This window comes from Centropristis striata, chromosome 15, assembly GCF_030273125.1.
Source record: "Centropristis striata isolate RG_2023a ecotype Rhode Island chromosome 15, C.striata_1.0, whole genome shotgun sequence".
Lineage (NCBI taxonomy): Eukaryota > Metazoa > Chordata > Actinopteri > Perciformes > Serranidae > Centropristis > Centropristis striata.
In genome coordinates, this window is record NC_081531.1 from 26,788,485 (window position 1) to 26,801,507 (window position 13,023).

At 41.3% G+C, this 13,023-nt stretch overlaps 1 protein-coding gene across 1 annotated transcript in view; it reads left to right on the forward strand.

Moving 5' to 3' along the window:
• Window positions 1-13,023, forward strand: part of arhgap32b (Rho GTPase activating protein 32b) — a 148,516-nt gene that overhangs the window by 84,090 nt on the left and 51,403 nt on the right. The window contains exon 6 of the mRNA XM_059351213.1: window positions 7,470-7,556. Coding sequence (XP_059207196.1) covers window positions 7,470-7,556 — 87 coding nt within the window. The remainder of the gene's footprint in view (window positions 1-7,469; window positions 7,557-13,023) is intronic.

The window sequence follows — 13,023 nt, forward strand, 5'->3', positions numbered from 1 at the left end:
GGCTCATGGCTCGTTTTAAACGCTGCTTTTTCAGGAACGCTGAGACTGTCTCAGCTCAGTGGTGACTGATAACGGATTGGTAGAAATGTTTGGTAGCAGGTGTGATTAGAGGAACGTTTGTTAAGTTTTCATCCGAGTCGTTAAAGGAATGAAGGTCGCAGCAATAAAAGTAAGTAAATTAATTTTCAAACCTGAAGTTTAATTGAACTGTGTGGATGTTTGATCTTTTCTTCTTGTGGTGGTAGAACTATTTTTATTGACACACACACACACACACACACACACACACTCTGCATGTTTTGCGAGCAGACAGGGAGGGATTTAGCGAGCGCTGCAGGTCCAGTGCAGCTCTGTATCCCTGTGGCCTCTCTTGGCTCCCACATGTCCTCCCCAGTGAGGCTGTTTGCTTGCATTTCCATTCTCTTCTCCAGCAATAGGTCTTTTTAATCCATCTCATGTGTGGATGGCACATATGAAGTCATCACAGCTGATGTAACCTACACTTTTCTTTTTTTTGTTTGAGGTATTTGGCTGCAACCTGAGAGCAGATCTTTCAGCAGAGGGGAGGTTAAGGTTATATTTCTGGTGACTCTATTTCTACTTTGGAAGTGTGGTGGAGTGCAAGCTACCACGCTCTCTGCATTTAAAAATTCACTCCACCATGAATAACCAGAGTCTGGCCTGGTGGAAGCTTCCTATTTTTGTTTTTGCATCAGTAATTGTCACACTTAATTGAATGTGCTTTGTGGTGTAATGCCTAGATGGCCTTTGACTCCCTGTTAATTGTCCACTTGCAAGAACTGCAGATTTCCTCAGTTGTGCACTTTCAAGAAAATGCCATTGTGCAAAAAGACAGGAGAGAGGACTGCACATGTGGAAGGAAAGAAAAGTGCACCCCCTCCCCTTTTTTCTGTTACCTCCTGCCCTCTCTCTCTCTCTCTCTCTCTCTCTCTCTCTCCTCTGCTTCCTTCTGCTCCCTCCATCCCTGCTCTTTGTCCTGGGAACGTACCAACCAGAGAGGGGGAAGAGGAGGAGAGAAGGGGGAGGGGTGAGCCAGCATGTCAGACAGTGGAGAGGAGGGAAAAAAGAGAGAATAGCATGTGGCGGAGGGACAGAGAAAGCAGACCGTGAGGTCGGCACAAGAAGACTGGAAGAAAAAACGGGTTTCTTTTCCTTTTTTGGATCTGGCTGTTCCCTCTCATTATATCCTGCTGCTAATAAAATTGGGTGTTAAAGTTGTGTTGGGTGCCAGCCAGCAGAGAAAGAAAGCAACAAGAGGAAGAAGAAGAGAAAATCAGGATGGGGCATCACAATGGTGGGATGGGAGAGAGGGCAAAATGGAGGAGATGAAAGCGGTCCCGTTGAGGAATCCACCAAAGAACCACCTCCTCTCATCCACCACCACCACTACTGCTGCTGCTGCTGCTAATATTGCTGCCTCCTGCCCTCTGTCTCTGAATCCCACACTGGGAGAGCTTACACTGTATGTGAAAGAAAGTGGAGAGCTGACATTTACGTCCTGCTGAGGGGAACTTTGTTCTGCAGCAGCGAGACAGGACTCTGCAAGAAGGGATGTACATTCTCTCACACACACTTGCAGAGAGAGAACTAGAGACTGGGGACAGGTGTTGGAGTATTTAGGAGGGGCAAGCTCTGAGTGAGAAGCTGCACGGCAAGAAGGGAAGAAAAGTGTAGCAACTAAAACAAGGAGTAAAAACCAGACTTAAAGTGCTGTGAGTACTAAGTGTCTTTCTGTCTTTTTCTCTGTGCCATTTGAATGTTTTCTTTCATTTTCTCTGCTGCTGCTCTGCAGTGATCAGAGCACTGCTTCCCCCTTGTCCTTGTGTGCCTGCAGGACTCATCAAAATCGCTTGTGTCCAATAATGGCTGTTGGTTTTACCTTTTTTTTTCTCTGCAGAAACCTTTGTTTGAGGGACAGCGTAACTTCTTCACTGTCTTTCTTTAAAAAGTGACAACAATGGTTGGACTTCTCTGGTTTTTGTGAATATGATGAGCTGTAAACAAAAAGAAAGCACCCATGGGTGTGTGTTTTTTCCAATCTGAGCATATACAACTTGAGGCCACAGAGAGCATTATAATTTCATAATTCCAGTGATTTTTCTAAGTGTCGCAGCGGTCTGTGCTGGGGTTTTTTGCATTGCCTTTTATTGTTACCATAATGTAGAGAATGAAACCTAACCCAGTACACCCAAAACAGCTAGTTCTTTAGCCTTAAGTGTTATATTTTTTGAAAGACAACTTGTTCTCACTTCAATATCCTGGTGTGTATAGTTATGAAAATCCAGTTTCCCAGGACTGGGCAGATTGCAGCCTCATTTCTGTTGAGCTGTGCTGGGGCCACTGGGGACAGTGTGTGCTAGTGCAGTGCAGGTTGGATTTAAATCAAATCACATTGTGGTGTGTTGCATGCATTACAAACACAGGCCTCGAATGCTAGACAACCTGTCTAGCAGGCCACTCAGTTCGGGTGCACTGGTGCTCTGGCACTGGATCTCATCATAAGTTGTAATTTGGATAAACTTCTGGCTAAAAGCAGAAGCACTGGCTGAAATGGCAACTGTCATCGAGCAGGCACTACCCTTATTATCTACACTCCTCTCAAAATAATGTGTCTGCTGCTGCTAAGTTTAGAACAATTCTGTTATTATGCAGCTGGGAGCAGTATGCTTCCTTCCTAGCTTGCCTATTGAGTATATGCCATCTTTAATTTGTAAAGGCTCTGTCAGCAGATGTAGAGCAGACAGTTCTGGACTTGAGACTAGTGGCTAAATATGTCAAACCATATTTTATTCTCACAATATGGCAAGTGTCTGCCTGCAAGATCTCTGATGTCTGTACTCTGGTCAGATGTATACTTTTTGCATTGGATCAGATAATTAATCACTTTAAAGGCCTACCTTGAACTTTGTTAAAGTGCAGGGAAATCAGAATGTCCTGTCACCCTCTGGTGGTTGGGTTGAATGATCATTGGAGTGTGCTGTGTGTGGAAGTGCTGAGGGAAATAACTGTACTTAGTCTGAGAAAATCATGTGCACAAATATTGTGGGAAGGGAAGTGTGTCAGGAGTCAGAACCTAATACAAGTCTGTGTTGACTGACTTACAATATTTAATCCCAGTGAATTGCATGATTGTCCACAGTTAATCGCACATTTTGTATCTGTTTGAAACATATCTTAGTGTGTAATACTTTTGTCAACTTTGGCCTGTAGCTGGACATTGTGCACACTCAGATTGGCCCATATAGAAATGTTCAGTTTACATCAAAAGTTTATGTTTACAAGCTGAGACGCATTACAATGAAATCCATAAAACCCCTGCTAATTAAAGTCATTTCCAAATGCTTTTTGACTAACAATAATATAGATGTTGTTGTAGTGATTTAAAGTAACTGTATCCCAACTGTATTCCCACCGTTCGGCTAAGATTCTATCAAAATTTCACATTAACTACTAATATAAATTATCATGTTATACTTCCAATCAATTAAATGGTGTGAAACTAAAGTCTAACTTCTTATCTGTTAAACTGTATATTGTTTTAACTGTGTACTTTAGCCTCGGGTTTACCAGAGTCGGCTAAAGGACTCTAACGCTGGTGAATTAGCCGTGCGCTAACTGTATCCCACATCAGACACTTGGATCTCCTCCCTGTAAAACAATGGGGGCTGCTGGGTTTTTCTGGGAAAATTTGATGTTTCTGGGTAAGCCAAATAAATAACACCGTTATCAACCATCGTTATCAACACACCCGGACCGTACTTCTGTCCTTCACAATAAAACACAGTAGAATAAAAATACAGATGTACTTTTAAGATCGTCGCCCAAGAGGTCTTACTGCTTTCTCTCATCAGATTTACTTTTGTATTGTAATTAGACATGTAAATCTCCATGTACATAAATGAAATTTCACACGTAGATTGTTAAATATGTCTAAATCATTAATACTTAAACTGGTGGTGGGGATCTTATTTGAAATGACCGTGAAATACCGGAAAGTGCGGCATTGCAGTTACGTCCGATCAGGGATATAAGCACAGAACGGTGTCCGATTTGGGATACAGTCTCTGTGAGTAGGTTGCTCCAAAGAGATGCTCGTCTGTTTTTTATATTGAGTATTGATTAATGGTAGGCCGACAACATAGAGATAAAAATCCCCAGAGTGTGTTGTAAAATCTGAGACAATGTCAAAAAATTTACAACTTAAAAAAAAAAAAAAAAGCTGCAAAGCTCAAGACAAGTTGTGAGTTAAGTGAACATATGTATACATGAATGCACAAATCTAGAATATGTCCACATTAAAAATTAATTAAAGTCTGTATTTTATGAAGAGAGGAGCATGATGATCCATCTAATGATTAGTCCAAACTGAAATGGCTCAACGAAGTGTTGGACTGACCAGCTGATGCTGCTTGCATGGATAAAAATCAGTTGGTACACTGATTTAAATATTGCTTGTTGAATATAATCCATGTAAACTTGCCAATGTGCAAGGACGTGGGGCTGAATACATTTTGAAGCTGAAGAGTTGTAAGCCATCATTGCAGAAAACATTCCAGATAATGAACATGTCAAACTCAGTTTTGTAATACTGCTCTTACAGCTTTAAGGTTTGCCACATTCTTTAACAAAACAGCAATGCTTAGTCCGTTCCATGTCTTAGTTTATTGCAACAGCAGTTAAAACTATTACTTGTATCTCCTCAGTCACAGTTGGTCAATGGACATCTGTCCCTTTCCCTGAAATATAAGTCCAGACCGTTAAACCCTTGCAGTGAATGCTTAAATGTCTGCCTCTATGGGCTCACTTCAGTTTGTTTTTATTGCTTTTGCTGGCTGCTCTGTCAAGACAATAGCTTTTGCGTGTGCATGGAGTGCAAAACATTTCTGGGTTGCTCAGTGCAGATACTGAACAACAGAGAGGTAATTGGGTCATTTGCTGTCATAGTTGTGTCTCTGAAAAGACAGGGATGCAGCCACAGAACAGGGCATTGTTGCTCTGTGAAGGCTCGATTTAGTGCTGCTCCTCCATTAACAACTGTCTTTAAATCAAGCCCTCTTTAGTGAGAACAAAAACACTTCCATGTGTTTTTCTCCCCTTACTGGCACCATGACATTGCTTAGACAATATCGGTTTAGTGGTCCTTGGGAGCACATAAATACCTCCAGTCTTAGTTTTAATGTTTGCTGTTAAGAGGTTTCCTTTTTTTCTCAACAAACGGATGCAAATTTTAACCTAGAAGCTAAACAAGTAGTATAGAAATAGGAAACGAGATGAATGCAGGTGTGAGAGAGAGGTGACTGGGATGTACCAAACGTGGAAACCTAAAGAGAGAGAGCAACACGTGCAGAGAGACACTGAGAAAGCCAATCCTGAACAGCAGAGACTGCCAGAGTTCCAGTAGCCTCGAACAGTATTACCATTGTTTCTGATGCAGACTCCACATAACCTGGAACTACTTGCATATGGGCACAGACCTCACCCCACCTGGCTAGGTGACGTGCTGCATCATATCCAATTATTCTGGTGTTACAAACTCAATAGATAAAACTCTGCCAAGGGAGGTAATTACTTATTATACTGAGTAAACTGTAAACCCTGTAACCTGGCGCCCATAAACTCAACTTTTAGGGTCCTGTACAGCTTCAACCCTCCCATCAGCTATTGGTCCTCCTGTGATAAATGAGTCTCTCCAGGGGGCAATGACCAATATTTCTCTGGTTAACAGGAAGGGTGTAAAAAGTCTTCAATTGCACTGTTCAGTTCAGACCGTGATTTTTGAGCCAGGGTTTGGTTCATACTTGAAGTGTATGAAAAAGAAGAAACGGGGAAAAACTAGGTTTTCTGAAATCAACAAACATCAAGAACACAACATGGATTTTGTACAGTGTATAATAATGTTGTGTGTTCAAAGAAAGTTATTTGTTCAAGAAAGCAGAATTATCTGCATAGTCATATTAGTGCCAAATTGGTGCACAATCTGCATTGAAAAGGTTAGAGATGTGAATCAGCATATCAGCCCCACAATACGATTTTATCCCGATACTTGAGTCACAATACAATATTATTGCGATTTTAAGCATTTTGCGATATGGTGAGTATTGTGATACGATATATTGCGATTTAACTGTTAACCACATTTTGTGTCCACAAAATGAAATTCAATCAAGAAATGTTTTGTCAAAGAAGAGAAAATTGTCATTTCTCAATTCGGACATTGGTCACATGACCGCTTTGAAAATCACATTGAAACATAAAAAAAACAACTAATTTTGCAGGGAAATTTCGACAATCCGACTCTTGACATATTTGAAGCCTATAGATTCCTCAGATCTTCTAGTTTCATATGATACCAGTATCCCCAGTATATACCTAAAAGTGAAATGGCGAAAACGGCAAAAATATGGACGGCCTGCAGAACTCTAAATATCGATACTTGCTAGCCATGAATCGATAAAATATCGTGATACTGTGCTATATTGATTTTTTTCTCCACCTCTAGAAAATTATATTTATATTCCAGCTCAAACATTCATTATATTGTTTGCTATTATAAGATTTTTCCCCACTAAAATCAGGCCCTAGTAGTGAATAACTAACAGTTTGCTAATTATGTCTTTGAGAAGAATTAAGGTTAGTTTTTGTTCAAAGAAGGGCACACCTAACTGCTTCTTGAAAAATATGAAATTGTGAGGTTGTAAAGATGAAGTTGTGAGAGAAGACAGCAGCCTTTTATTGAACAGAGCTGTCCATATAATTCTGTTCAGTGCTTTCTGCTCAGCAGATGCTCGCTGTGCCAGAACTCAGTCTTGCTTGTTTGCTCTTCAATATTTCATCAACATGTGGGCAGTCAGCACCGTTCCACTTGGAACTCAGGAGTATAATCATCTTAAACAATATCTAGCGTCCTGTCAGTGTACCATGTTTGAATAAACCACCCTTTTCTTTCACTTATGTTGTGTTGCCCCCTATTTTTCATCTAGTATCGGTCAGTAGTGCCTCTCATCCTGTATGGGCTGGGAGGAAAGTGTAGGTTTCCTTTGAGTAATAACATCTTGGACACCTGAAGGACAGTGAAACCTAATATTTCTTATATTGCCTTGAGAGTAGCTTCAAAGATAATAAGACTTTTCCTACACTGTGTTACAGCAACTCATATTATTTCAAAATCTTGTGCCAGCAATTCATTAAAGCTTCAGCATATTACGTTATCATTAAATGAAATGAAATAAATCTTGACTTTTCTTTCCAGGCACATTCCCCAGCCTGACATGTTTGTCAAACCTTGGGATCATGAATATGATTTAAATTGAGGTTTTTGTGCATACTGTATTGCTGTCCACCCATGAGGTTGTATGAATGGACCTGCCAAAGTAAATTTTCTATATCACCACTCAGTCATCCTACCTCTTTTATTACAATGACCATTTCTCCCTCTCTGTGTCTTTCAGTTGTCCCTCGGGGATGAACAGTGTGAAGTCACACGGAACGGCTATGAGTCCAAGGAGCTGGTGTACCTAGTTCATATTTACTGCCAGGTAAGACTCAACCAGAGTGATGATGCAGATACTGTACATACCGAACCTCCCACAGCATGCATATACTTATATACAATTATATACCAACCCCCACACACACTCATCTTCATCTGCAAACACACAAATGCTTTAGATTCACTCTAAAACAATGTGTCAGAAATGACTTCCATCCCACAAATGATGGTCCAGTACAACCTGTCCAAATATCCAACGCAGTCCTCTCTGTGTGAGAGCGCTGGCTCACATTCAGACGTTTCTAAACACCAAACTTATTGTTTCAAAAATCCAAGTTATGTGGGAACTTGGAACCGAATTGGAAAAAAAGCCCAAAACTGGATGAATGCCAGGATGGGTGAGTGATTCCGAAGAATGTGGGAGAGGAAAGGGCTTCAGAGTGTGATTTCTTCAAACCATGAGATTTCACAAAGTACTGTACATGTTTCTGTTTATTTGAGGATTTTTTTTTTGTGTTTATGTTGATCTCGTGGAGGATAGGTTGCAATGTTTTCTGTTGGGATGTTAATCCATTGCAACAGTTATTTGCAACATTCAGCAAGTATCATTTCTGTTACAGTGGGCAGTAGGGTTGGGCCATGTTTACCAAACTGGCATATGATGATGTCCACAGTGAAACATCACCATGGACGATGATATTGTCAGCACAAACGGTCAAAACTGATCAAATCACATGGACACAAAACACATTCACCATCATCATCATTATGGCCGTAGGTGCACTATGATGTTTTTCATCAATTCTTTCCATTTTGATCGATCTTCTGCAGTTCCCGTTGCATTATACCATGTCATTTTCGTCCAACTTGCAATACTTGAGAGCCAGTTTTTCGATTCCATCCTGCGATACAATGGAGGACACGCCGTTGTTGTTAACTCGGGCCATGACCAGTTCGGTATGTGGTTATCTGGTGTGATCATCATGTCATGATCATCATTGAAACATCAAGTGTTTCAAAAGCCAAGATAATCTGGTGGTGTCCATCTCCTCTCCAGATGTGGATGGCCGTTGACTCTTGATGAGCTCATCCGCCCTTTGACAGGTCTTATTTTTTCATCCTGCTGGGTGTCCTGCACATCAAGTTAAACCTGATGGGGTTGACGGGTTAGTCGCCGACAGCTCGACAACCTATCCAAAGCAAGGACACTCAGTTCCTTGAGGTGTTAATCCACCTGCATACCCAAGGGGAGATATCCACCATTAAGAATCATCATCATCTTATTAATTCTTTCACCAGAAATTAGCACGATGGACAATGGCGTTGTCCTTCAGCCCAACCCTAGTGGGCAGAGGCTTTATAAGGCGTGTTTCCACTGACTACTTTCTGAGTACTTTTTGGAAAGCGGCTAAGCGTTTTCGCTACGCCCACTAGTTAGTTCCCCTCAGCCTCTGTTCCCATACAGGTAGCGGCTAACCAACAGCGTTCAAATGTGACGTAAATAGTTTCAGCTGTATTTTTGACCAGGACATCAGTGACGCGACGCTGACTACGGACCAACGTGGCAAGTCCAAACAGTCGAGACATCAACATGGAAGGAGAAGAGATGGTTTCTGTGTTACTGTTCGTCGTTTTTGTACCTTAGGTCTTAGAGATCGTGCACCAGATTCAATTCTTTTAAAAATGGCGCTGTTTTGTTGTAGTTGTGTCGAGTTTTACTCACGTCTTTTTCCGCCTCAACTGCATCTAACAGCGTCAACTAGTTGGTAGCGGCTCAAACAGTACCTACCTGAGGCAGGTACTTTCTGAGCTCACTGGAGGGAAAAGTACCTAATGGAAATGCGCCTATAGTGTGTTCGCTTTATTTGCCACCAGGGATGTGTGGAACAGAGAGCATCATCTATGGGAATCACAAAATAAAGTAAATGGTTCATGAGGCTTCTTTAGTACATCACTACACTCTGCTGACTTTAATAAAATGATATGCTACAGCTCTTCTTGAACTTCCAAATATTATTGGACTGAATAAATTAAGTCATTTTGCTGCGGTTGTTACGCTCCAAAAGATGAACCCGCAGATTTCCAGATACTGATTTCCAGTGTAGGGTAAGGGCCTTCTGTGTAACAGACCCTGGAATTGTAATTCTACAATTTACCCATTATGAAAATTGGCTTGAAAACCGAGCGCTCTTCCTGGGGGCTTGGGCATACCTCCAGGTTTAAACCGGATTGTGCATCCTGCAGCCACCATGTTTTCTGCCTTGATAAAGTTGCTGCCGTGAGTGATGCAGGATGTCTAACAAGTGAAGTCAGATGCAGATAGCACCAACTGCTGTCTGTAAAATTATTGCAATTCATTTTTCATCGCACTGATTTGTGTCACTGCCAGGGTTGACAACGTAGAGAAGAGTTGGCTTTTAAGTTGTTCAGCTTTAGAATTCCTTTTTAGTAGGGATGTCAGAGTAAAGTAACAGCTAAAGTATTTATGATTACATCATAAAGTTTTGCAAGAAATTTGATTAAGCCAAAATTGGGCATAGCCTTAAAGTAGAACACACATGCACACCAGCTGCTGGGAAGCTCAGAAGCCTCAGCCGCCTCCAGTGACATTTTTGATTCTGGTTTCATGCATTTCCCTCTACAGATCATATTCCATTTGCACGACCTTGGCAATGCCACACAAGAATGTGGCTGTGTACTTGGAAATTCCGACTTCTTACAGCCATCGGAAAACTGCTAAATCTACACTGGTTCTTTTTGAAAAGGGGGGGGGGACTGGGAAGGAGTTGGCCTCGAGTTCTGCTCCCAGAGCTTTAAACACAGAAAGTAGCACAGCGAAGGAAGATTGGTTGAGTTCCACAGACCCAGAAAGGGGGGTAACTACAATCACTGTCTGAAAGTGGGGCAGGATAGCATAAAGAGTTCCCCAGGCCCCCCCACCCCAAAAACGTGTCTTTACCAGCCAGCACTTTTGAAACAACGCTGAAATCAGTGGGCTGACTGGTGCACTGCAGTCCCAGTCGCACAAGCCCTGGCCTCGGTACAGACGGATCTTTCTAGGCCAAATCAAAGCAAAAGACTTTTTCCACCACGAGTCTCTCAGTGGGTTTTGAGGTTTGGAGTCCCATCTTACTGGATGAAAAAGAAACAACAAATCCATGGAAGGAATCTTACTCTCTTTTTCTCTAAAGATAAGTTACATTTAATGTGGTGGATTGAGGGCAACATTCTCTGGGTTTGCACTTGCACTGTTGGCATTTAATCACTACATTAGCAGTAAAGGGCTGAGTAAGCCGTTGGTGTTCTCTGTTTGTAAAGACATTCCCCATATCAAAGTTTACAAGTCCATGGGAGACGTATTGCCTTTTTTCATTTTGTATTTTTGAGACGGTGCCAGTGTATTGGAGGCATGAAAAGAAGAGTGTCAAGAGACCCCCAGAGAAAAAAAGTGAAAACAAAAACAGTCACAGTTGATAAAGGTTTTTAATGGGCTTGTCTGTGCTGATACAGAGCCTGGTGACTCTTTGACTACCGTTCCTACAAAGTTCAGCTACTGGAAACAACATGTTTGGTGTCAGTGTCTGACCTTGTGGAGGAGGGACAGGACAAACAGGCTGCCACAAAGATTAATCATCACATCCTACATGTACAAATTGCACACACAGGACCACATAAACCCACATATAGGGCTTTTTCAACCAGAGCCAGTTCCCGGGTAGTGCCAAATTGTGAAAGGTTGTTTGGTTTTCCACTGCCAAAGAGCCGGCTCCCGGCCGGGAAAACTGGTTCAACAGCGGCACCAACTCTTTGCTGGTCCTGAACCACAAACCTCGTCATCAGGGACTGGGGGCGGGGCTAACTGACCAACAAGACCAACTAAAACGTGTATCACTCATTTATTTGATTTGTTAAACTGCAATGTGATTGATATTGGCGGGCTAGCGTGCTAACTTTAGCGGGCGTTCGATATCGTGCTAACAAGGGATGCAAGAAACCTGCCAACTCGATTCTCTAGAATGTTAACGATCAATAAATCCATTAATCGTTGCATGCATTCAAGCCTGTTTTAATAGCAGACGCTGTTATTTTGAAAACTAACTCAACTGAGATTAAACTGTAAAGAAAATGTCAGAGTTCAATGTTTTATGTTTTAGCCCTGAAGAGGCATGAGGTTAGTTTTCACAGTAATCTTGCATATTTAAGTGTCTTTGTGTTTAAATAAGTTTTAGATTCAATTAAACTTAGAAATTCATGCTAGCAAGGTTTGATACAGTAAGCTAGTTTTGCTCAAATTAATACTCTTGTATTTCTTTGTTTTATAATTGTTATTACAACTTTCAGTTTGCAAACTGAAGCTTTATCCAACTTTATTCTCAGCTCATCGGTTTATTCATGTACGGCCACAGAACTGAACGCTCAGCGTGTTTCAGTTCAGTGATACTGATACACAGTCAGAGATGAAATAAAAATAAAAAAATACACAGATCGATTAAAAATTCCACATAATCGACCAAATTAACGCTGATTAATCGATCATTAATTAATGTTGTAACATGTTGTCTGCTGTTGCAGTTTTACTTGTCGAGAGGGTGGAGACCTATACAGACGTTAACAGTGACGTAGTGGCGTGGCTCTAGCTGTTTCGCAAGTTGAACCAACTGCGAATCAGCACCAGCACTGGCTCCGAACCGGCCCTGAAACTGCTTTGGTCAAAAAGGGTTAATAGGCCGCTGGGTTCATTCTCTCTCAGTTGAATTTCTTCCTTTCTATTAATTCTCTCTCAAGTAATGCAGGCAACTGAATAGCTTCCACATAGATCCACACTGGAATTCAGGCTATTTAGACTCAACCTTGAGGAGACAGTTGAGGCAGTGGCACTCCGGACTGTGCTCGACAGTGGCTTTTATGTTTCATCCATTTTACTCCAAATCACACAGTGGCAGCAATCTAAAGCTACAATTTACACCACTGTAGGTCAATGTCAAAGCATGCTATATTTTTAGATTGATAAATCACTTGTTCTTACCTTTCAAGCCTGAAGAATGCTGGAAATACTGAGCCAAAAGACAAATTATGAGCATACATGAATGCTGTATAAGAGATTGTTTGCATTTGATATCTTCTCGTATTCACCTCAGCACACCAACCCAGAGGAGCCTTCAAAACAACCCCACTGATTCAGCTGGTTGATTATCACATTGTACAGGAATGAAAGGAAACCAATTACTGCCTGGAAGTTATGAAAATACATTCATTCTGCTTAAACAGTTGTTCCTCCCCCAGCTGGAATATGTTTCTGTTGTGTTCACTGTCACTACCAGTAATTTACGATGCCTGTTATAGAGTGAACGTGTTTTACTTCTTTTGAATGCCTGTGAAATATTTTCTATTGTTTTGTTACTATTGGATTCTTGGGATCTTACAACACATTTAGTTGAATTTAAGTTTTTTGTTCATGAATTGCTCCTTTTTGGTTTCATTGTTGGAGCTGTCTCCAATGATGCATTTTAAGT